This window comes from Acinonyx jubatus, chromosome B1, assembly GCF_027475565.1.
Source record: "Acinonyx jubatus isolate Ajub_Pintada_27869175 chromosome B1, VMU_Ajub_asm_v1.0, whole genome shotgun sequence".
Lineage (NCBI taxonomy): Eukaryota > Metazoa > Chordata > Mammalia > Carnivora > Felidae > Acinonyx > Acinonyx jubatus.
Window position 1 is genome coordinate 83,615,746 of NC_069382.1, and position 26,159 is coordinate 83,641,904.

The following is a 26,159-nucleotide window of genomic DNA, read 5'->3' on the forward strand; positions in this document are numbered from 1 at the left end:
TTTTTTAATATATATTTTTTTAACGTTTATTTATTTTTGAGACAGAGAGAGACAGAGCATGAACAGGGGAGGGGCAGAGAGAGAGGGAGACACAGAATCTGAAACAGGCTCCAGGCTCTGAGCGGTCAGCACAGAGCCCGATGCGGGGCTCAAACTCATGGACCGTGAGATCATGACCTGAGCCGAAGTCGGACGCTTAACCCACCAAGCCACCAGGCGCCCCTCTTACAGTCTTAAAGTTGTCCTGGTAACAACTTCAACACGCCCTGTTGCTTTTCTAGAAGTTAAGGTGGTTAGAAGCTTTGATTATATAATTAAGATTCACCCTTTGAGATTCCCTAGAGTAAAGGATTCAAGTTTCCCTCTGCCTTCTTTTCTTAAAAAAAAAAAAAAATTATGTAAGCAGATTTATTTTCTGGGTTTTTTTTTTTTTTCTTCTTGTTTTAAGAATAATTCACTGGATGCCTGGGTGGCTCAGTCAGTTAAGTGTTTGACTTCGGCTCAAGTCATGATCTCCCGGTCCGTGAGTTTGAGCCCCACATCGGGCTCTGTGCTGACAGCTCAGAACCTGGAGCCTGCTTCGGATTCTGTGTCTCCCTCTCTCTCTGTCCCTCCTGTGCTTGCTCTCTCTCTCTCTCTTTCTCTCTCTCTCTCTCAAAAACAAATAAAAACAGTAACAAAAAAACAACCAAAAAACATTTTAAAAAAGCATAATTCACTATTATCACAGAAAATTTATGAAAGTATATACAAAAAGAAAACAAAATTCACCCTTAGTTCCATCCGTCAAAGATAGCCACTGTTAATCTGCTGTACGGCTTCCCAGGCTTTTTCTGTACTTTGCTGTGTATATGTCATTTATATTATTAAGGCATAAAACATAGAGAATTTTTATTTTTTACCTATTTCCCTTAATACTGAGTATATATTAAACTTTTCCCCATATTATTACTCTTTTACAGTGTAATTTTTAACAACTGCATATTATTCCATTAAATGTATATATAAAGCTTATTTGCTCAGTTCCCTGTGGCTGGACCCTTGTATTGTTTTCATTGTCTCCCAATCATGTGTATAATTTTCCTTAAAGTATGAATTATAAATTCCTAAAAGCTGAATTGGTGGATCAAAAAGAATGCAAAATGTTAGGCAGTTGTCAAATCTAGTTCTCCTTCTCATAACATGAGCTAACTGGTATTATAACACTTTTTGAGGCCAGGATATGTTGTGGGGGCAATTCTGAGACAGATAATTCAACAAGTACTGACACTTGGCCCTGGAATGGATTTCATAACATTTCCCAGTAAATGTACCTTCTTTGCCATAGACTGTCATTAAACTTAATTTTCTTCCTCAAGTACTACCTACAAGCAAGTTACCTGCACCAGCAGGTTCTTTCTTCAAGAAAGAAACCCATTCCAGGATTAAGGATGTGTAGTTGTGAATCTGAGGGAGTCATCGCTCTGTTTATCCAGAGGAGGATGCAGTGGAGGAGGTCATAAGCTGCTGTCGATATGTCCGCTCTCCTGTTCACCACCTCCCGCTGGCTCTGTTTACCCTTCAGTGCAATATACAATACAATAGTGAGAGTTCAGGGCACCTGAGAGAATGGGGATTGATATTCTCAGCCCATCTTCTGCTTGCTTGTTTTCCCTAACAGGTGGTGGAGCAGAGATACTTCAGTTATATTTCAGGGTACATCGGAGGAGGAGCGACAGTGGGCGTAGCATTGAGGAATAAAGCACGTTGTGGTTGGTGGATGCAACTTTAAAGAACTAGCTCAATGAAACAGCAGTGACCTTCCCCTTAACCTGATGAATCTCCAAGATAGAATAATGATAGACCCCAATCCCGACTAGTGGGAGAAGCAAAGGACTTAATGTAATTTTTACTACCTTTAGGTAACCTTAATGACAGAAAAACGATGGCGTGGGCCCCCTACCCTCCACCCTCCACCCCGTATATGGGGTCTGTCTGAACAGACAGAACTGAGTTAAGCTGATCTATGAGCAGCAGTCTCCATGGGAATATTGCATCCTGCTTGAAATGGAAACTTTTAGGATTGTATAAACTAGGAATTATTGTTCCATTTGATTTTTTAAAAATAAGCCAAAATATTGACTGAATATTGTTAATGTATATTTCACATATAGACTTAAGGTAGACCAAATTGACACAGAATCATGGAATCATGTTACTACAGATTTTGAAGAAATGACTGAGGCAGCAAAGCAGGAAGGTAGAGTGAACCAATTAGGTTCCTCATTAGATGGCGATTCCAGATGAAGTCTCCCTTTTTTTAATTATAAATTACCTTGCAAATAGTATATATTAAACATGAAGGTTTGATTAAATTCCAGTCTATTTTATAACCCAGTTGGTAAGACAAACGTGTCTCATTAAACTAGAATACTAAAATGTAGCTGTTACCCTTTCCTTTGTCACAAAGCTTATGGGATAGGATTCTACCAGAAATCATTTGTCAGCAAAAAATATTTTGTAGTGCATGTGAGTATTCATATGTTTTATGTGGGAGCTTCCTGGTTGTTTCTGTGTTCATCTAGCTAAAGGTCTTTCCACTTTGACCTCATCAAGATTCACATGGCTATCTAGGTTTTAGGTACGGAACTTGAATCTTTATTTCCCTTGGCATGTGTCATTTAGTCTGAGACATCTGGTGACCCAAAGAATCAGGAAAAAAAATTATGAGAAAAGGAGTTTTTATAGGTCTTTTAAAAATAGGTATTATTTAACATGTTTTAAGTGCCATGGGAAAATCCTTCTCATGGTAAAGAAATTGTTTTTCCCATTTCTGCAGCTTTTTTGCATTAGGAAAAAAAAAAACACTTTTATGTGCAACTCCATGTATCTTGGGATTCCTTTAAAATACATAAGTATATATCCAACTATATGTATTTATGAAATCTGAGAGTAGAAGTCAGGTTCTGCAGTTTTCTCTCCCTGGAGTGGTACCCATTTTGCACTTGGGGTGGTGCAGCTTTTCAGGCAACTGCAGCAGGTATCTTAGCCTTGACGGGGGAAAAGATTTTAAAGTTCTGCTTTGAGGAGAATGTATTTAACATGAAAATGTTGATAAAGAAGTTACAGTTGAACCTGTCTAGACTGCTCACAGGTGGAAGTGAAGAGGGGAAGCGAAATTGAACTTTAAGTATTATAGTCAGAGCTGCTGTAAATAAACCATTTATCTAGGGCTCGCTTTGAGATTTTTTTTCCCTAATGTGCTAAAGAAAAATAGTTTTTAAAAAAAATTAATGTTTATTTTTGAGAGAGAGAGCCCGAGTGGGGGTGGGACAGAGAGAGAGGGGGAGACACAGAATCCGAAGCAGACTCCAGTCTCTGAGCTGTCTGCACAGAGCCTGATGCAGGGCTCAAACCCTCGAGCCATGAGATCATGACGTGAGCCGAAGTCGGATACTTAACTGACTGAGCCACCCAGGTGCCCCAGAAAAAAATTTTTAATGTTTACTTTTGAGGGAGAGAGAGCATGCTGCATGTGAGCAAGGAAGGGGCAGAGTGGAGGAGGACAAAGGATCCGAAGCAGGCTCTGTGCTGACAGCAGAGAGCCTGACGCAGGACTCAAACTCACGAACTGTGAGATCATGACTTGAGCCAAAGTCGGACGCTTAACTGACTGAGCCGCCCAGGTGCCCCTAAAGAAAAATATTTTAATGCATTTATCTTACTTTCCAGGTGAGGGAAATCCTATTATAAAGCACCAAATGCGTGTCTTCAGTTCAAAGCTAAAACAGATGTCCTTCTTTCCTACTTGTCTCCTGATGTGGTAGATTCATTTCACCACACACATGCGCGCACACACACAGAGTCAGCCAGTGCGGGCAGATAGGGTTGCAGTTAAGCTGTTTACATCATGTCTGTTCAGAATGGAGCCTTTACAAGTTTCAAGTGGAAAGAGGGGAGGGATGCAAAGCTCTGGAATTCCAATGAGACGTTTGAAAGGTTGGCAGCGTTTTGAAAGCCATCCCAACATTAATCTTGGCAAAAAAGCACAAGTATCACAGGTTGTTTCTGTCTCTTATGGATGATGCAGCAGCTAGAAGTCGGCTCCTTTATGGCTTTGTGAAATTTTAATGAAAATCAAGGAGTTTCTTTGCAACAAGTCTTCTAAAGCTTGGCCCTATCGACGCCGTGGGCCAGGCTCTGTTGGGGGCCAGCTGCCCTGTGCACTGCAGGGTGTTTAGCGGCATCCCTGACTTCTACCTGTTAGAAGCCACTGGTACCCTCCACTGTGGCAACCGGAAATGCCTCTAGATGTTGCCAAATGTCTCCCAGATAACAAAACCACTCCCAGTGTAGAACTGCTGATTTGGAAAGACCAGCAAGACAATTCCAGCTTCTGATAAGAGCTCCAGTTTGATTTGTTATGAGCTATTTTATTTTACTGGGACAGAGTCAAAGACTCTCATTCTGCCTCAGTAAAATACAGGTGGTTCCTCCAGAATATGAAGTGTTGTGTTCCTTGTTTCGTGCTGCTCGGAGGCTACTGCTGGGTGATCCCTGGAAAGTAATGCTTTGTTTCGTGTTTCATGTTTCTTTTCAGGTGACAATTGTGGAAAAGGCAGACAGCTCCAGCATACTCCCCAGCCCTTTATCCATCAGCACCAGGAACAGGATGACCTTCCTATTTGCCAATTTGAAAGATAGAGACTTTCTAGTGCAGAGGATCTCTGATTTCCTGCAACAGACGACCTCCAAAATCTACTCGGACAAAGAGTTTGCAGGCAGCTACAACAGTTCAGATGACGAGGTCTGTGGGAGACGCCTGAGGGTATTTGCCTTGGTCCTACTCTGCCCCAGAATGTTCCCTTCCTCATCTGTTCTGTTTGATCTGCAAGCTCTGAAGCTGTGCTAAGATAAGGCTCCTCCCCTGATGCCCAGGGCAGTATCTGAGCAATAACTCATTTGAATCCCATGGAGTCTGTATTTGGGATCCCAGAGCTGGACAGAGCCTTGTAGATCATCTGGTCTAACCTGCCTATTTTATAGTTGAAGAAATCATTGAGTGATGTGTCTTGTTTACACAGCAAGTGGCTCTGGTCCATATAGTGACATTGTCGGGAATGCACAGAGGTCACTAAATAAAGTCTCAAATCTGAAATGCAACATCATGATGATGATTTTATTCTGATAAAAAATACCTATTGTGTCCCTTTTGAATTAGGCCCTGCACCAACATCCAGGGAAATTGGCAGCTAAAACATAATTGTAAAGATGGTGACCTCACAAGGAACACCCCTGCCCCAGTCTACCCGGTCTGAGCTCATGTGGGCACGAGGAGGCGGTCCCTCTGTCAATAAGCAGTTGATTCAGCCCCGTCATGCTTTGCCTGCATGCTAATCAGAGGCTAACGGTCAACCAGTTTGTTGCAAAAATGCATCGGAAATTAGATGAAACGTGTTTTCCGCACTGAAGCTCTGTGTTCTGTGACCCACAAACCTGATAATCCCCGCCAAAATGCTGGCTTGCTGCCTTCCTCCTGCGTCTTCACACAGCAAGAACCATTTTGGGAACCATGATGTAGCTGTTGGTGTCTGTACAGAGGACACTGAAGAAGTAGCTTCTACGTCTGTCCCTTTCATTGTCTGTCTCTCTCTGCATCGGCAGGTGTATTCTCGGCCCAGCAGCCTTGTCTCCTCCAGCCCTCAGAGAAGCACGAGCTCCGAGGCCGATGGAGAGCGCCAGTTCAACCTGAACGGCAACAGCGTTCCCACAGCCACGCAGACCCTGATGACCATGTACCGGCGGCGGTCCCCTGAGGAATTCAACCCGAAGTTGGTGGGTGCCTCCTGCCCTTGCCTGAAACTTTTCTATATTAGAGCAATAACATTTAAAAATATTTGTAATCTAAGTAAACTGATAAATATTTCCGTAAAGAAACATTTTCCTAGAAGCACAGCAGATTTTTATCTAAATCTCTCATTCGATTGTAGAACAGCTTCTTCAAAGAAGGAGATGAGTTGTAGAGTTACAGGTGACATTTGTTTTTATCTCGTCTTGAGTGTTTAAGTCAGCCAACAAATAAGTACGTAATCTCTCAGCCCATGTTTAAAAAACGTCAGCTCACTTTCACTCGGAGGTGTACACATAAAGCCATAAAGACAATTTGCACTCTGCTGACCTGTTTCACGTAAGTGGAATTCTGATTCTGGTCTAGAAAGCTTCGAGGCAGGACCAGAGGCTGTGGTTCAGGTGTCCAATTAGGGAAGGACTGCAGAGAATCTGAGTTCTTTGTTCTCCTGAGTTCTGTCCAGAACAGAACCACTCCATTCACCAGGGGAGATGTTCTGACCTTCCATCCAACTTCTCCTGTCTGTCCCCGACATGCTTTGGCACGTAGTCATGTTTCATTATCCCTTTCAGGCCAAAGAGTTTTTGAAGGAGCAAGCTTGGAAGATTCACTTTGCCGAGTATGGGCAAGGGATCTGCATGTACCGCACAGAAAAGACCCGGGAGCTGGTGTTGAAGGGCATCCCGGAGAGCATGCGGGGGGACCTCTGGCTGCTACTGTCAGGTATGGACAGGCGTGGGGGGCGGGACGTACTGGCCCCAGGGTGTGCAGGACCTCAGCGCGCCCCTTCTGCCTTCCCTCATGCACCTGGGCTCTTTTCAAATATGCAGTCCTCCAGTTCAGCACTAAATCCCCTTTCCTTCCCAAAGTGTTGAAGTCCCTCGATAAAAACACAGGACGCATATACACCTGCCCAGATATTGAAGCCCCCGTTCCCCAAATCCACATAACCTCTTCCATCACTTCACTAATGCTATTTAGAAGAAGAGAGATCCTGAAGGGTAAGAGTATGATTCTTTGTGATTTTTGAAGTCCTTGTTCCTTTCCCAGCTGTGTCCACTTCGTTGAAAATGGGTAAGTGTGGCACACGCTCAGAGCCCTCATTAAGGTGGGGAGAGGGAGGAATGAGAAAGCCTCGTGCTTGGTTTCTGTCACCTCCTGCATTTGCTGGTTATCACATGGAGATGTGAAGGGGAGGCCAGAACGTGCACTAGAACTGAAGGCCCACCCAGGCCACACTTACACTCCAAGCTGGAGATGCCAGGAAGGACAGAAGGGGGTTGTCATGGACCTTTGGGTCCCCCTCCAGGCTCCTGCCCAAACACAGCCCTGTGGGGTCAGACCTTTGAGCCCTGCTGGAGACCAGAGGTTCTTCAGCTAGGCCCGTCATACCTTCCTCCAAGCCGAAAGCATCTAGGGGTCTGTTCTGTCATGAACATCCAGGGCGTTTTTTTGTTGTCACCAGTCTTTGTAAATCAGGTGCTTTACCTGGTTAGAGGCCTGAAATGTAATTGTTTTAAATAAGCTTATTTGAATATTTGTATATGAAACTAAGATGGTCTGACATAAGTGCCATTATCAAAACCTTTTATTTTAAAAATAACATTAAAATTAGAAGAAAAGTTACCAGACTTACAGGACAGCCTTAAACAAACAAACAGGTTGTAGCTCTTTCTAAAAGTAAATACAAATGGTAATCGCCCGTAATGAGATGTATTAACATCTCAGCAGTTGGGGGATAGAATCCTGAAAAATAATTGGCTCTATGTGTTTCACGTAAAACTAGTTTGTTCTGTCCTCGTTCATATGGCTTTTTCATTGTCCTTCAGTAGACCAGCCTTAGCTCCTCATTTAGAAATCCAAATTTGAGGGGCGCCTGGGTAGCTCAGCGGTTAAGCGTCCAACTTTGGCTCAGGTCATGATCTCGCGGTTTGTGGGTTCGAGCCCCACGTCGGGCTCTGTGCTGACAGCTCGGAGACTGAAGCCTGCTTCAGATTCTGTGTCTCTCCATCTCTTGGCCCCTCCCCTGCTCATGCTCTGTGTCTCTCTGTCTCTCAATAATAAATAAATGTTAAAAAAAATTAAAAAAAAAAAAAAAGAAATCCAAATTTGAGTCAACCGATCTCTGATTACACAAATCCAGCCCAAGAAGAGCCTTCCTGTCCGGTTTTCTGTCTTCCTTGTGTCTGGTGAACTAGTCACCTCGACAACTTGATTCAGATCGTTGACATTGTAAATACAAAATTTCTTTTTCATCCTCGTTCAAATCAGAAGTTACTTACAGCCACATTTTGGATGAAAACAAAGCTCAAAATCAGCACCAAGAAACAGTACACAGTGGTACACAAGCACAGTTGCAGAGACGCATCTAGAGTTAGATCCAGTGTTTTCTTTAATGGTGATGGAGGCCCAAGGGTGGAGCGGGCTCCCTGCTGCCTCTGTTGGGTAGACAGCAGCCCCTGTTTCCATCCAGCTCCCTGGAGGTGGGGTGCATGTGAAGCCAGCCCACCCATGGGGAGAGCCCAGCTTCTGGTAGGGGAGCCTTGCCTGGGTACCGCCCTGCTCCTCGTGACTCTCAGGGCCATTGTACCAGGACCTGGCTCAGTGTACCCAGTGAAGTGAAGTGCAGGCCAGAGGGTAAGATATCTTTGCAAATCTCCCTTGAGAACAAAGCAAAAGCCAGTGTTAAGTTGCTGTTAACCAGACTGCCTTATCCAGGGTAAGTGTGAGTGGGAAGCCTGTCTCCCCGGGTGACTGTCATTGACAAGGCCCAGGCCATCCCAAGGGCTCTAATTTCTAATCAGTGAAATACAGATCAGTCTGTCCTGTGTTGTAGTGTGTGTGTATGTGTGTTTAACATGTGCATATATATGTGTGTTTGTGTGTGTGTGTGTGTGTGTGTGTGTGTGTGTGTGTGTGTATAGAGAGAGAGAGAGAGAGAGGAAATTTATAATTACCTAAGTTGTATTTAAGTAGATTTTGATTTAGATATTCTCATACAGGGCTTTCTGTCTTTAAGAATCGTAAAATGCAAGGATCTCAAACCAGTGATCCTCAACTCATTTCTCCATCCTCATCCCAACCACCTGGGAAACTCCCACCCATGAGGGTGGCTCACTGCAAGGAATGCCCACCCCACCCACCCCCTGCACTTCTCCAAACCCCTCCACGTGCTGTAGCACCTCCTCCTACTCTTCAGTATGGTTGTTTGGACTCTTCAACGCTTATGCTTCAGCAAGCAGCGTGTGGACTCGTTTTGAGAGACAAAACTTCCCGTTTCAAGTGAAATCTTAAGGAAAACCCCAATAAAGTACCAGCAAAGCTGCTCTGGTTGAGGGAGGGCTGAGACGGGGAGGCTTCGGCTTACTCTTCCCCCAAGTGGCTCCTCAGGATTGTTCTTGGAAGTTCTGTGGAACACAGATTTTTCGCTTGCAAGCCCCTGCCTCGGGAGCTCTTTGAGCCCACGTCTGTGGGACGTCATTGTTATTTTGCAAGTGTCCTTGGAGCGGTGAGGAACGTGAAGGGGTTCAGTTGGGAAGCCATGTCTGCAGACCGAGGGCAGGGCTTGCACTTTTGGACGTTGTATCTGTTGGGTATTTCCTAGGTGCAATCAATGAGAAGGCCACGCACCCTGGGTACTATGAAGATCTAGTGGAGAAGTCCATGGGCAAGTATAATCTCGCCACAGAGGAGATCGAGAGGGATTTACACCGCTCCCTTCCAGAACATCCAGCTTTCCAGAATGAGATGGGCATTGCTGCTCTACGGAGAGTCTTAACAGCTTATGCTTTTCGAAATCCTAATATAGGATATTGCCAGGTAAATGACACAGGTGGTTTAGTTTTTGTTTTTTTTTTTAATTGTTTATTAACCAGTAAGTAAGTGAGAAGAAGAAAGAAGAATGGTTAACTTCTAGAACCATCCCTGCACCTAAGTTTCTTGGCCTCAGCACTATAGACATTGTGGACTGGATAATTCTTTGTTTGTGCTTTGTAGGATGTTTAATAACATTCCCGTTTAATAACACATTTAATCACATCCACCCACTAAATGCTAGTAGAACCCCCTAGTTGGGACAACCAAAATGTCTTTAGGCATTGCTGAATACCCCCTGGGGAGCAAAATCTCCCTGAGTTGAGGCCACTCCACTGAGCAGAGGAGCCAGGAGATAAGGATGCCCTTTCTGGATCCAACACCATGTAGCTGGGTGACCTTGGAAAGTCACTTCTGATTATTCTCTGAGCCACCCCTCATCCCTCCCTGAGGTCAAAGACAGCATGCCTGAGCACCAGGCCTGTGATTCTGGATTCTCAGTTCCACAGTGCTCCTACTTTGCATCCTAGGTAATAACGTCCTTGAGAATAGAACTCTTTTATGCTATGGTTATATTTTAATACACACTAAAATAAATGTCTAATCCTCTATTTAAAAAATGTTGCCCCCATACCAACTAAAATTATCTCTTGTACTAGGGCATATACCACAATTTGGAAAGCTCCAAGATTATATGACTTTAGACTTAAAGGCCATATATTCAGAGAGGCCTTCCCTGATCATCCAGCTAAAAGCTAAAGCAAATCTGGGCTTGCTTTGACAGCACATATACTAAAATTGGAGTGATACAGAGAAGATTTGCATGGCCTATCACATGGATGACACACAAATTTATGAAGCATTCCGTATTTTTGTGGGAGATAGAGGCTTCCAGTTATGGAATGAATAAGCCACTAGACTAAAAGACACAGCGTAAGGAATGTAGTCAGTAATATTGTAATAGCAATGTATCAATGTATCTGTAGGGACAGATGGCAACTACACTTGTGAACATAACATAATGTATAAACCTGTGTCAACGGTACTCCAAAAAGATGTGAAAAGAAATCACAACCAAATACAACGTTTAATATGTTGACAAATACTTCAAACTTGCCCCAAATCCAGAAAGATGGTATAATGTATTTTTTACTAAATGACTGCTTAACACAAAAATACATAAATAGATAAATGCTAAAGTAGGCTTAATTCCTCTACACACACACACACACACACACACACACACACACACACAGTACAGGTCTTCCTATACCGCATTACTTTACCGTTTTGATAGCACTTCATTTAAATATACTCCCAAATTGGTTAATTAATGTTTACATCTTTATTCTGTCTCTCTGACATCAACATTTAAGCCCTGTGAAACTTGTCACCGCTGTGTCCTCCCCTCCTACCCATCCCCCAATACTTAGTCCAGAGCCTGTTACAAAGCAGACCCTCAGACTTACCTTGACTAAATAAATGCCTAAGGAACCAACCGTGATGTACTAGAATCGTCAGGTTAATTCTCAAGTGAAATTTTAATAATGATTTCACTTGGGAAAATATTAAGACTTACAAGAAAAAGCCTATTAGACCCAAATTCCTTTTTTGGTATGCGTGTTGTAGAAGTCTGATGAACGATTACTGGTTTGTAGATCAAAAGATGTACCGGACTTAGTTGGCTTCTACAATTACAGAATTCATATTTATCTTTTGATCTTCCTCTTTTTAATTAAAAGGACTATTAAAATAGTTGAGCCTTGAGTGGTTATGAGCTATGTGATAATATCTTTTAATAAAGTAGGTTCCTTTGGAGTCTAAATCACTGTTACATATCACTGCCATCCTTATCCAGATGGAAATAGTGGGTGAGGACGCCAAATTTGAAAGGTTTTATTGTTCTCAGAAGAGAGCCTCAGGCCATGTGTACTTGGTTATAGAAACCATTATGGAACATTAAAAAGGAAACATTTACCTCATGAATTAAGGATTAAAAACACTGAGTTTTCACAGGTTAACAAGCTTTGTCAAACAGCCTTTGGGCAAAGTTTTTGCATAAGGGCTTGCCTGTGTGCAGGGGCTCAGTCCTTGGTGAATATAAGTGTTCATAAAGACCTTTAACGGTTACCAGATCAAAGACTAAAGGTTTGTACATTTTTAAAGGGTTCTAAATAATATAAGCAAAACAAAACTTTGGAATAATATGTGTGTCTAGCTTGCAGAGCCTTTAAATGTTTATTATCTGGCCTTTTGCTGAAAAAGTTTGCTGGCCCTGTGAGACAAACTCAGTAATTTTCTTTAGGTCAGCAAGATTTCTTATGCTAACGTGTATGATGTATTTAAAATACATTTGACAACAGCCTTTTTCATGCCTTTAGGCCATGAATATTGTCACATCAGTGCTGCTGCTTTATGCCAAAGAGGAGGAAGCTTTCTGGCTGCTAGTGGCTTTGTGTGAACGCATGCTTCCCGATTACTACAACACCAGAGTTGTTGGTATGTGCGGGATATAGTTAACATTTTGACCCATGGCTCCCAGCGAAGATGTTTCTAGAGCCAAGATACCGGCTAGAACACCATTTCCAGTCACCATTAGCCAAAAGGATTTTAGACAACTCCAGTTTCCCAAAATGGGAGTGAGAGGGCTTGAATTAATATAAGATTGTACACAAAGGAGCCCCGCGGAGCGTAAGAGAATATGCATGTATCACTGTTACAGGAATTATTTTAGAAAACATTTGATGAGGGTGTCACTCTGTGGCATGTGTGAACTGCACCAAACATGTCAGCTGTCAATCAACCTGAAAAGATTTGGCAAAAAATGTTTTCATGAAAAGGATGGAATCTGTGGAGAACAGAAATATGCAAAAAGAAAAAAGATCATATAAAAATGTATGCAAAACTAAGTTGCTGCAGTTTTTTTCAGAACTGGTTTCATGGCAAAGCAAACAATGACTGTAAGCATTTAAACAAATTATTACTGTTACTCCTTATAATCCTCTCACGTGTTAGACATTCCCTTTAGCAGGACAAGCTTTTTGTTGCTAGTGTAGTAAATTGTATGCCTTATGTGCTCTTCATTTCTAAACCTTTTCATACTGATTCATTGATTTTGATTCATTGGAAAAATTCTCCAGAAACGCCAGTAAGTTGATCATGAGTGTGTACAACTGGAATGCTTTTTTTTAGATTTTTTTTTTTTTTAAATAATCTGTACACCCAGTGTTAGGATCGAACTTACAGCTCCAAGATCAACATGCTTTACCAGTAAGCCAGCCAGGTGCTCCTAGAATGCTATTGAGCTTAAAAAACACTCATTTAAGGGGCACCTGGGTGGCTCAGTGGGTTAAGCTACTGACTCTGGATTTCAGCCCAGGTCATGATCTCATGGTTTATGGGACAGAGCCCTATGTTGGGCTCTGTGCTGACAGTGAGGAGCCTTCTGGGGATTCTCTGTTTCCCCCTCTCTCTGCCCCTCCCCACTGTGCTCCGCGCCCCCCCCGCCCCGCCGCCTCTCTCAAATAAACTTAAAAAAATAAAAAAATAACCTCTCACTAAAATCAACAACTCATTTGTGGGGACTGTGCATCCAGAAAAGCATTTTGTTTTTTTAATTTTTTTATTTAAAAAAAATTTTTTTAAGGTTTATTCATTTTTCAGAGATGGAGAGAGACAGAGTGTGAGTGAGGGAGGGGCAGAGAGAGAGGGAGACACAGAATCTGAAACAGGCTCCAGGCTCCTAGCTGTCAGCACAGAGCCTTACACGAGGCTCGAACTCAGGAATGGCAAGATCATGACCTGAGCCGAAGTCGGACGGACGCTCAACGGACTGAGCCACCCAGGCGCCCCAAAGCAACTTGTTTTTTAAATGAGTTTGCCAGGAAATGGAGCTACTTAGATATACATTTCATGCCTAACCGAACAATTATATATCATGAAAACTTTCTAAACTGACTTATCCAACAACCCTTACCATTGTGTTACTGCCCTTTTGTGGTAGGGAAGCAGGACAGGAAGACTCTTAAAAGAGAAGAAACACCCAGAACTAATCTGCTGACTGAGCTATGTTGACACCTTGGTCTAATAACTTAGTACCTGGTAACATGGTAGCAGCAGAACAGTTAGAGAAGGGAGCTGAGTTCCGTCTCCGCAGCAATTGTGAGCTGGATTATTTTAGTCAAGTCATTTGATTGGGTTCTTGGGTGAGAAGATGCAGTGGGTTCACCTGCGACCCTTTGTGCCCACCTCCGCTGCAGGCGCGCTGGTCGACCAGGGTGTCTTCGAGGAACTGGCGCGAGACTATGTCCCGCAGCTCTACGACTGCATGCAGGACCTGGGCGTGATTTCTACCATCTCCCTGTCTTGGTTCCTCACGCTCTTTCTCAGCGTGATGCCCTTTGAGAGTGCGGTTGTGGTTGTGGACTGTTTCTTCTATGAAGGAATCAAGGTGATATTCCAGTTGGCCCTGGCCGTGCTGGATGCAAATGTGGACAAACTGTTGAGCTGCAAGGACGACGGGGAGGCCATGACCGTTTTGGGAAGGTAACAGACCAAGCCTCACTTTGAAAACCCCTCCGGTTCCTTCCCTGAACTTGCCTTCTCTCTTTCCCCTTGGTTTCGTGAGTCTTACTTGGCTCAGTGCAGCATAATGCCCACTTCTGTCTGTGGCTGAGGATTCATTTTCATAGGCTGCATCTTTAGAAGTTAGGAAGACTTTATTCTGTTCTTAAGGAAATACTTAAGATGAAGTCTAAATTTTAAAGTATGCTTTAAAATGAAGAGTTTGCAGAAAACAGAGAACTGTAATAGAACTCCAAATTAGCCTCTGGCGACTTCTGATTCCTTTCTTTGTCCAGGTATTTAGACAGTGTGACCAATAAAGACAGCACTCTGCCTCCCATCCCTCACCTCCACTCCCTGCTCAGTGATGACGTGGAACCCTACCCTGAAGTGGACATCTTCAGACTCATCAGAACTTCCTATGAGGTGGGTCTCATTCCCTACCTGAGTGGTACAGTGCTCTGAGAGTGCAGAGGGGGACACTGATGTGTGGCACCCACTTCCATTGCTAACCACTATACGTGCTTCCTTTCACCTTCTGAGAACTAATTGCCAAAGCAAGCAGCTGCCTTCCAGCTGACGGCTTTGACCTTCAGAGATAGGGACTGAACGGGGCCATGACCCCTGCTGGCTCTAATGCCATAGAGCAGATGGCATGACAAGCTCTTGCCCCCTGGTTCTTTGCCATGCCCACCCTGAAGCCTGATCAAAGTAGCAGCTCAGATTCAGCTCTGGGTGTATTGAGGAGGGGCTTCGAGAGCAAGCATGCTAAAGTCAACCTGCACACACTGATGAACTCTCTATTCTCATGCCAAGACTCTCAGGTCTTCTCTAACGAGAACAAGCCAATTCTCTTCAGTTCAAGACACATGGAATAGCCTGTACCATCCTAGAGATGAACCAGAGTCCTGGTATTTCTCTCAAACAGCTTGACCTGGCTGGGGAGGATGCTTTCCGGTTCGTGAGGACCCTGGATCTGGTCCTGAATCTCAGAATAGAACTAATGAGCTTCTAGGAGTGAAGGAACCAGTGTTATGTGCTTCGTAGTGTTTGGTGGTTTGTGGATCCCCAGTGACTCAGTGCCCATAATACCTAATGGTTTCTTCATTTCCTGATCCTTGGCTGTGCAAACTTTTATAGAGATGATCATTAAGAAAAAGCATGAATATTCTGCTGAGCACAGTACTCACAGATACCTTGGGAATGTATGACTATGATTCTCAGCATTACAACTAGTAACAGCCTGGATTAAGGGACAAATAGCAAGGGACAAGCTGAGGTCAGAAAGCCTCTCTTAAAGAGAATAAAAAATTTGGTGCTTTAAAACATAATTGGTATAGATCCAGAAACCTTTTCAGAAACATATGCCCTTTCACTCATAAAGGGGACAAGACTGGTAATTTGTTATTTTTAGAAAACTTCATTGACACTCAATATGTATTGAGAACAAAACATTTTTTGTGTCTTTTAGAATCATAAAAGTAATGCACGTTTATTTTTAAAAATGTAGAAACTATGGAAAAATAAACTATATTCTATCAGCTATATTTACTATATTTCCCTCAAGTAGATTTTTATATTTGTAATATGCACTTAAAAAAATAAGTGTCTACTAAAAAGTGCTTTGTAACATCCCATTTTTCACTTAAAATATACCATAAGCACTCTCTAATATATTATTATTTAAAGTCATAATTTTAATAGATTCTTAATATTTTGTTTAATGAGGTACCAAAATGTATTTAACTGGTCACTTTCATTGTACATTTACTTTGGTTGCTTCCAAATTTTCAATATTTTATGGCAAACTTCTATGTTATTACATACATATATGAAGAGTTTGCAGAAAACAGAGAACTGTAACAGGAGAACTCCAAATTAGCCTCCGGTGACTTCTGATTCCTTTCTTTGTCCAGGTATTTAAGCAGTGTGACCAATAAAGACAGCACTCTTTATTTATATATATTCACACATATGTTATATCGTATATTGTGTGATAAACTTCTTTGCAAATATCACATCTCTGATTATTTTCTTAGAGTCCTTTCTGAGGAATAGATCTATAGCAATAGATCAAAAAGTATGAATTATTTCCAAGCTCACAGCATACACCGTCCAATTTCCATGAAGATTGACCTGATTTATATTTCTGCTAGTAGAGATTAAGGATGAGTATTTCACCTCAGTCTCTCCAAAACTGGTTATTATCATAATGAAATAAAAAAACATCACTGCCTCAGGACTTTGGGATAATACTCTGTTGGAAATTTTGGATGATTATTTTTCTAGAAAAAGAGCCCATGTAATTAAAGGCAATAGTTATTATTATAGCTGTGAGTTGTTATTCTAAAAGGCATCCCCTGAAACCTTTATTGTTAAGAAAATTCTGGACCAGAGTAATAAAGCTTAGTATGTGGAAACTTAGCTTTATTCTTCACAGCAGATAAGCTAACATCATGCTGAGGTCAGCACTTGACCCATTTTTAATGGGAAAGAAAAGAGAATGGAGACAAGACCAAGGGCTGGTTTCCATTTACATCCTGTCTGGCTGATCGCTAATGGTGGCCCTTTGGCTGCCAAACATCCTGTCGCAGGCGACAGCAGCAGTTTCCTTCCTCTGCCTGGACAGACAGCCCCTTTTATTTATGCCAATGCCTGTATTACCTGGTCTTTTGATGCATGATGACTGGTTTTTTGTTTTTCGTTTTTCATGTCACCGTGTACGCTCATAAGTTTCCAGTGGCTCCCCAGTGCCTTACAAATCAGCCTAAAGAGACCACCACAAACTCTTGCCCATCTCCCTTTTCCCCTCCTAACCATTAGATTGGTGGTTCTCAATCTTACCTGTGCGTTAAAACCACTTACAACTTTTTTCCATGTCAAGCTTTTAAAAACGTAAATTCCCAGGCTCCAACCCAGACCAGTTAAATCTGTATCTCTGTCATGAGGCCTACAAACTAAGTATTTTTTGAAAGTCGCCCAGAGGGTTCCAGTGCCCGGGGAGGGCTGAGCATCACTGCCCTAGATGCAGAATGGGGCCACTAGTCTCAGAAGCTGGTTATAACCTGGTTTGAACTCAGGCAGGACACCAGTTTTCTAAGGCATGCAACACATTTATCTCTGTGCTTCAGGATAATTAGCCAGTAAAATGGAAAGGTAGGAGGAATACTGAAAGTACCTTCAGCTTTGAGATTCCATCAAGGCCTAATCCAGGTTGCTGGAGGTTGGTTTGATATTGTTGAAATTTCTCCTGATGAGTGGAGATGATAACTTTATTCATAAATACCTCATGGAGCAATTCTTGTTCGTTATAAGTTCTCCCAAGACCCTCTCTGAAGGAACTGTGTAGACAGTTTTCTTCTGGGTGGGCCCTGTGTGTGAGGCTCTGCAGTTTTGCAGGGTTACACAGAAGTAAAAGACAAAGCCCTAGCCTTCAGGTTTTATTCGTAGACCAAAATGTCCCTCCTCGAAAGCACAGGGGCACACGAATACAGGACCCTACGGCAGGCGCACAACCACCACAGAGCTTCTTTATGTTCAACGTGACCCAACCCGGTGGGTTTAATCTGAGAAAAGCTAGCTAATAGAAAAGGATGTGGCTAGGGGCACCTGGGTGGCTCAGTTGGTTGAGCATCCGACTTCGGCTTAGGTCATGATCTCGAGGTTTGTGAGTTCGAGCGCCACATCGGGCTCTGTGCTGTCACCCTGTCAGCACAGAACCTACTTCCCATCCTCTGTCCCCCTCTCTCTGCCCCTCCCCTGCTTGTGCTGTCTCCAAAATAAATAAATAAATATAGAAAGAGAGAGAGAGAGAAAGAAAGAGAGAGAGAGGGAAGGAAGGAGAAAGAAAGAAAGAAAGAAAGAAAGAAAGAAAGAAAGGGAAGGAAAGAAAGAAAGAGAAAGAAAGAAAGAAAGAAAGAAAGAAAGAAAGAAAGAAAGAAAGAAAGAAAAGGAAAGAAAAAAAAGAAGGAAAGAAAAGGATGTGGCTACTAAAACACAGGGAGAAGTTTGCACAAGACAGGCAGTTATGTGTTGGGCTTATTGCTGATGACCACAAAAGGTACCGTTCACTGAGAGCCTGCCTTGTGTGAGGCAGGGTGCCGAATACTTCATAGACAAACCCACCAGGTACCAGTTAACCCCTTTTAAGGTAAAATTGTAAGTTGAGAGAGGTTGAGCTAGGTTTTCCAAGCCACACAGCTAGAAAGTGACTCCCTAGCATTAAAGCCTGGGCCAGTGGGGTTAGTCTGGATAGAATGGAGATGGAATTGTAAATATACTGGTGAACATGAGGTCAGTGGTCCAGTAGAGACTGGTTCGTGGGGAGTCTTGAAACCACTGATGGATTTGCAAGGCACTCAACAGCACCTTGGAAGCTGAGGGGAGTTTTTCTTTAAGTACATTACTTCTGCTCCCTATGCAATAAATTGGACTGGGGAGAGCTGAAGGAATAGACTAGCAAAGAAGATACTACAGCTGTGTCAGTGAGGGAAGACCCAGGAGATACAAGAAACGCCATTGATCCATTTATTTATTTATTTTTTAAACGTTTATTTATCTTTGAGACAGGGAGAGACAGAGCATGAACGGGGGAGGGTCAGAGAGAGGGAGACACAGAATCCGAAGTAGGCTCCAGGCTCTGAGCTGTCAGCACAGAGCCCGACGCGGGGCTAGAACTCACGGACCGCGAGATCATGACCTGAGCCCAAGTCGACCGCTTAACCGACTGAGCCACCCAGGTGCCCCTCCATTTATTGAAAAAATCTTTAAAGATGTTATGGGTGCCTGAGTGGCTCAGTCAGTTAAGAGTCCAACTTCGGCTCAGGTCATGATCTCGCGGTTGGTGAGTTCAAGCCCCACGTCGGGCTCTGTGCTGACAGCATGGAGCCTGGAGCCTGCTTCGGATACTGTGTCTCCCTCTTTCTCTGCCCTTACCCCATTCATGGTCTCTCTCTCTCGACCTCTCTCTCTCTCGACCTCTCTCTCTCAAAAATAAATAAACATTAAAAAATAATGTTATAAGTGCCTGTCTTTTGCCAGGCATCATGCTCGGCCTTGGCGATACGTTATCAACAACTGGTGTGAATGTTTTTCTTTCTTGATCTTTAATGTATAGATATTTTCAAGCACAGTAGAAACTCAGAGGATAACCTGATGCATTTCCATTAACTCATCACCCAGTCCCAACAATTATCAACATTTTTCTGATCTCTTTCATCTAAGTCACTTTTTTTTTTTCCTGGAGTATTTTCAGGCAAACTCTAGACAGCATATTATCTCACTTGTAAACCCTTGATTATGTATCTCTAATAGGAAAACAGTTGGGGCTTGACATTTTTTGCTAATCTACAGCTTTTAATTCCAAGTTTAATTTTTAAAAAGTTGTTCGTTCCTCCAAAAAGTAATGCAGACCTCTCAATTAGTGATCACCAGTTGTTAGTGGTACCTTAGTTACATATAACGTTAGGACATTTTGCCTGATCTTTAGACATGTGCTCTTTTCCTTCTTTTGCCAACATTACTATTGGTAATAACAGCTACCGTACTACAACCCAAAGAGGCAGGAATTATTTTCCCTTATTTTGCTGATAAGGAAGCTGAGGGACATCAGGTTTCATGAAATCTCTGTGGAATATGAGACTGGCATCCATATCTGACTATGAAACTGTATGCTTTCTGTAATATCAAGACGTCCAAAGCATGTCTCCTGTATAGAGGCCAAACTGTAGAATAATGGTGTATTTTTATTTTTTTTAATGTATTTATTTGGAGTGAGGGAGTGAGAGCACAAGAGTGAGTGGGGGAGGGGCAGAGAGAGAGAGAATCCCAGGCAAGTTCCACACTGTCAGTGTAGAGCCCCGATGCTGGGCTCAAACTCACAAATCAGGAGATCATGACCGGAGCCAAAGTCGGGTGCTTGGCCGAGTGAGCCACCCAGGTGCCCCAACGGTGTATTTTTTTTTTTAATTTTTCTTTCAACGTTTATTTATTTTTGGGGGGACAGAGAGAGACAGAGCATGAATGGGGGAGGGGCAGAGAGAGAGGGAGACACAGAATCGGAAACAGGCTCCAGGCTCTGAGCCATCAGCCCAGAGCCTGACGCGGGGCTCGAACTCCCGGACCGCGAGATCGTGACCTGGCTGAAGTCGGACGCTTAACCGACTGCGCCACCCAGGCGCTCCCCAATGGTGTATTTTTAAAGAAGATGCTCTAGAGTGGGTGACAAGCACACATGACTGCATGTGAGACAGACACTGAGTGGGAGGGGGTGAAGGAGTGGGGAAATGTGGCCTCGGGGCACTAGATGGTAAGGTCCCTCTTGGTGGCGAGCCAGCCTCTTTGCCACTGGAGATGAGGAACCATTGTTGCCAGACCTTTTGATTGTTCAAGAGAACTTGGAGGTCTTGATTTTATTTGAATTGTCCTAATTTTCAAAATACACTTTAGGCCAAACAATACATGCCATGAGCCTCCCAACCCAATGGCTGCCTCTTTATAATTTCTGCAACTTTTAAAATAAATTCTAGGTAAATGTATAACGATACAGGGCATTGTGCTTTGACTTTTCCATGCCCTATGAGAATTAGTGATCACCAGCCTGAGAATCAGGTTGTATTTTTATGCCCCTTTTACAAATCATAGAACTCAGAGAGGTTAAGTAACCTGTCCAAGGTTTCCCAGTATGTTGGAGCTGAGATTCAGATCTCATATCTGTTTATCTCTACTGCTACTCACCATTTCTTATGTTTTAATTAGCTTGTTCAAACTACAGCTAATAATTAGTTCACATGGGATATTTTACACTGAAGCTGACTGAAATGTTATTTTGTAAACATTTTCCTCATGTGACAATGGCTTTTCTAGACCTTTATGCTAGGCAAAACTTTAAAACTTTGTGAGGAACACAAATTTGGTTATAAAACATGGGCCTGCTTTCTGACAAGAGTTAGGAAGGTGTTGCCTGGATATTAATCTTGTCGTGAATAGAGACTTCTTTAATGATCAGAGGACCCCTGGAGAGACACTCATTCAGCAAACATAGGACACCAACAAGCAAACAATTCACACTGACTTCATGTCCTGGTTCCTTCTTCTCTTCTTCCTCCTCACCCTCCTCTTTCCTCCACGGAAACACCTCCGCCCCACCCAACACACAGCACCCAGGACAGACAGATGCGGTCATGGCAGAGAGCAGGGCAGAATCTGGGGGAAGTATTCTTTCAGCAGTTTGAGAAATCTCTCACCCAGCCCTTGGTCTCAGCCCCCCACAACTTTCTGCTACTTTTTCAAAGTCCAGAGACTCACTCACATCCCATCAGTTTCTCTTTTCTCCCCCAACCCACTCTTCCAAGGCACCACCTTAGGCGTTTGGAGATTTGGGGAGATTTCTGACCACAGAAAGGACCCTCAGGTGTGAATAGTGCTCGGTCCTCTGGCTAACAGGAGTGAGCCCCATTCTCTATCCCAGGAAAACGAGTACCCAGGAAAATAAGAAACATTTAAAGGGCACTTTCGAGCATAATGTCGATGGGATACCTTTACTGAAAAACAGACGCTGTAGAGTTTGGATTTTAGAAACGATGCCTTCTTTTTGTTTCAATAAATTTCCTTGTGGTAGGCAGATTCGTTCAGATCATCCCATCCCTTACATAGGACTTAAGGCCTAAACTGTTTTATGTTGCCCCCCCCCTTTTTTTAAGCCTCAGCATTTAAATATTTCTAGTCCTCTCTGGAGGATTTAGAAAGGAGGAGCCTTCTGAACTTGATGGAGCCTGGCCCTTGTGGTCTCTCTGTAAAATCTGTATTTGTTCTCCATCGTCCCTGTCTTCCCAGCAACACAGGGGATGAACGAATCACAGGAGGCTGCCCAGCATGGGGAAGGGAGCTCTTGTCCACTCAGGAATGATGGTGGGGGTGGGAGAGGCCAGAGAACACGCACTGGGAACTTGAGACAAACTGGTCCCCACATCATTCCTTTTCCCGAGCTGTTCTCCTTGTCTCAAGTCTGTGCGGTGAGCACTGGAACGCAGGAGGGGTGAAGTGGTATGAAATGAAGGGCCGAATACCTAGTTCTTAGCTGGTATCAGCAAGGCCAGGGGAGTGGGGCAAAGAAGCAAAAAGAGGATGCTGTGCCTGCATTGAAAATGCTTCTCAGCTCCTAAAGACATCAGAGATAAGGTTGGAAAATTAGAAACAGCTCACAGAAACATTCAGATAAAAATTGAGTTGGAGAAGAGATGTAAATGAGATGGATAATTTTGTTTATTGTTTAAGGAAGGGTAGGTTTTAGAAAATTGAGATAATCTTAGGCTCCCTCACTCGCATCACTAAATTCTATTTGTTAGCAAAAGTATTGTCGTTACGTTAGTGAATTCGTTCTTTTCATGGAACTGAAATGTGCAATGCCTGGGAAGAAGTCTTACACCCAGGCTTTGCCCTTGTTTTGGGTAATGGAAAATGTTGGCTCCGGGATGTACCGAGGCACCTTTTTAGTTTGCCCTATATTTAGTATTTCATTCTGTCAGAGCCCCTGCAAAAGGTGGGAGAAAGGGGGATTAGGGGAGAGAGAGAGGGACTCAGTCATTCTCATTGCTCATTTTCATTTAGACATCCTCCAGGCAGGAACTTAGAGTCCATGGTTTCCTTTTAGGTTGCGACTGTTTGCTTCAGATGGAAGGGTCATTGTGTTTCCATTGTGTTCTGTCTGTTACCAGTCCCAGAGGTCTGGCCGAGGGAGGGTCCTGCCTAGCAAACAGCAGGATCCATTTCTAGTTGAGGAACAGATGTTAATTCAGTATAGACATACAAAGCTTCTTGAAGGTCAGGCTAGGAAATAACTCTTTCTTTAGCAATCTGCAAAGATTATCAAGCCAATGTTTAATATTAGTGACTACTGTCAGTTCTTTATATTAATACATCTATCTTGTTCTAACCACAGTTCTACAAGGACAGTTTTGGTGTCTCATTTACAGAGAAATAAAGTGAGGTGCAGAAGACTCAACTGAATTGCATAGACTCGCAACGGCAAAGAACATGAATTTGAATAAAATTTTGTCTACCTCCAAAATCTATGCTCTGATCTACCCAGAGACGGGAGAGAACTTCTTGTTGGATAGAATGGTGGGTGGTGGAGTTATGGAGCTGGTGTCTGGGCCTCCGACTTGCAGCTCAGCACCTGTGGAACTCTGAGTCACTTATTTAACCTCTCTGAACCTTGGTTTTCCCATCTGTAAAATGGAAGTAATGGTGCCAACTCACAAAGTCATGATAAGGAGCCAATGACACAATTGTAGGTTCAATAAAATTCAGTTTTCTTCTGTCTTACAACTAATGTTTTCTCATTGTTGTGAATCAAAGGCATATATATTTTGGCTCAATTTGAAGTAAATCCAGTTCTCTGTCTTTCTTTTTTTAATGTTTTTTTTTTTAGTGTTTTTATTTATTTTTGAAGGAGAGAGAGACTGAGCACAAGTTGGGAAGGGGCAGAGAGAGGAGACACAGAATCTGAAACAGGCTCCAGGCTCTGAGCTGTCAGCACAGAGCCCGATGCCGGGCTCGAACTCACAAACTGTGAGATAATGACCTGAGCCGAAGTCGGACGCTCAACCGACTGAGCCACCCAGGCGCCCCGATCCAGTTCTCTGTCTGTAGCCTGTACTTTGCAATGAATGCTTTACCAGCTCTGTGGGCTTGGGCAAGTTAGTGTCTTTGTTAAACTTCTGTTTCCTTGTGTCTGAAATGGGGAGAAGAGCACTTCCTTCCTGGTATTATCATGAGAATTCGATGTATTCAGCAAATATTTGTTGAGCATTTAGTAAATCAGCACTGTCCTCCACTCCAGTGGACACAGTCTCTGCTCTCATAGTAAGTGGGGGGGGTGGGGGGGGCGGTAGGCGATAGGTATAATAAGTAAAACCCAAACATAAGGTAAAATGGTAAATTCAGTTTCTTCTATGTATCAGGATTGTGTCTCCATAAATCTTGCAGACTGTGTGCTTTAGCAGATTTCTCAGAAACACCAATATTGCTCCTTTCCAGAAATTTGGAACCATCCGGGCAGACTTGATTGAGCAGATGAGATTCAAACAGAGACTAAAGGTGATCCAGACACTGGAGGATACTACGAAACGGAATGTGGTAAGTCCTTTGAAAAATAGTGGATGGCCTTCTTTCTCCATAAATTCCTGCTTCACAGACTGAGATGATTTAAAAGAAGAAAATCAGGGACTTTCCCAATATAACATCTTTGAGATTGTGAATTAATTGTGTCTACCTTCTTAAAGGTCCGAACAATTGTGACAGAAACTTCCTTTACCATTGATGAGCTAGAAGAACTTTATGCTCTTTTCAAGGTGAGTTCTTTTTTATTAATGTCTATTTACTTTTGAGAGAGAGAAAGAGAGAGAGAGAGAAGCAGAAGGAGAGGGGGGGAAGGGCAGAGAGAGAGATGGAGACACAGAATCCAAAGCAGGCTCCAGGCTTTGCTGACAGCTCAGAACCATGAACCGTGAGATCATGACCTGAGCCGAAGTCGGATATTTAACTGACTGAGCCACCCACATGCCCCTCAAGGTGAGTTTTAAAGTTAAATGCATGTACATCCAGGGGAATAAAAGAGTTCACTGTAATGATTCAATTAGTTCTAGATTTTTTTTTAATATTTATTTATTTTGAGAGAGAGAGCACGAGCAGAGGAGGGGCAGAGAGAGAGGGGGACAGAGGATCTGAAGCAGGCTCTGTGCTGACAGCAAGAGAGCCTGATGCGGGGCTCGAACCCATGAACTGTGAGATTATGACCTGAGCCACAGCTGGGCACTTAACTGACTGATCTACCCAGGCGCCCCATTTCTGTTAAATTGTTAAGGGACAGCATGAGTGTCGACATGCAAAATATGAAGATAGAGCTGAGAGTATAAAAATGGAGTGCTTTGGGGCACCTGGGTGGCTCAGTCGGTTGAGCATCTGACTTCAGCTCAGGTCATGATCTCACAGTTTGTGTTTCCAAGCCCCGTGTCAGGCTCACTGCTGTCAGCGCGGAGCCCACTTTGGATCCTCTGTCACCCTCTCTCTCTGCCCCCCTCCTGGGCATGCATGCTCTCTCCTCTCTCTCTCTCAAAAATAAACACTTTTTTTGCAAATGGAGTGCTTCATATGAAAAATAAGCATTTTCTCTTAACTGACTTAAGCTGATGTTTTAGCGCTGTTCCACTCCATATATATTTTAGCTATTTCCTTGGTCCTAACAAAATACGGTATTACTTTATAACACTCATTGGAATGATGGCAGTTGAATTTAAAGTCTCCCTGAAATTATTGTACATTATAATGTCTTACAAGAAGCTGTATTAAAGCACCCTCAGAGCTTTCCTGTATTAAGCTATATTAAAACACACTGAAAAAGAGATATGTAGCCAGAATAAGAATAAAGCTGTTCATATGCGTAAGGAAAAGCCTAATTGGTTAAAGTTCTGTGATTTTCATTCCATAATTCAGCCCATACCAATCTTGATCCTGAATAAGAAGACATTTTATTATTAAATAAAACAATGTAGAATTTTTTTCTTCTAGAAAAAATACTTTTAACCATCGTTATCAACCTCATAGGTAAAAATGTGGCCATTTTGGAGAAACTTTGAAAAGATGTCTTTTATGCTGATGCCAACTTTATCCTGATCTCTAATTGGGTAGCTTCTTGTATGTTCCCCTTTTATTGCCAGAAATAATATGACTATTTGGAGACCTGCAAACATAGTACAGCAGGAAGCATTAAGGGACAAAGGTCTGGGTTGAACACTAACAGATCTTAGAATCAGAGGATGTGATAGCTGGGAATGTTTTCACTAATATCCCCACTTGCTTGTTAGCTACTAAAGAGCACCACCATTATTTTCTGTTTGTTTGTTTTACTGGTGCCTACTACAGTGTCTGTCCCTGGCAGGTGCTCTAAACATGTGTA

At 42.8% G+C, this 26,159-nt stretch overlaps 1 protein-coding gene and 1 non-coding gene across 2 annotated transcripts in view; both read left to right on the forward strand.

Annotated features, from left to right (window-relative positions):
- The window catches only part of TBC1D9 (TBC1 domain family member 9), a 115,466-nt gene that overhangs the window by 73,142 nt on the left and 16,165 nt on the right, over positions 1-26,159 (forward strand). Inside the window, exons 7-15 of the mRNA XM_027066553.2 lie at positions 4,580-4,786; positions 5,644-5,814; positions 6,400-6,550; positions 9,432-9,646; positions 12,022-12,139; positions 13,900-14,185; positions 14,500-14,629; positions 24,242-24,340; positions 24,487-24,555. Of these exons, the coding sequence (XP_026922354.1) occupies positions 4,580-4,786; positions 5,644-5,814; positions 6,400-6,550; positions 9,432-9,646; positions 12,022-12,139; positions 13,900-14,185; positions 14,500-14,629; positions 24,242-24,340; positions 24,487-24,555 (1,446 nt within the window). The remainder of the gene's footprint in view (positions 1-4,579; positions 4,787-5,643; positions 5,815-6,399; positions 6,551-9,431; positions 9,647-12,021; positions 12,140-13,899; positions 14,186-14,499; positions 14,630-24,241; positions 24,341-24,486; positions 24,556-26,159) is intronic.
- Positions 10,413-10,514, forward strand: LOC113603164 (U6 spliceosomal RNA). The gene has a single exon (XR_003424704.1). It is a non-coding gene; the product is annotated as a U6 spliceosomal RNA (small nuclear RNA).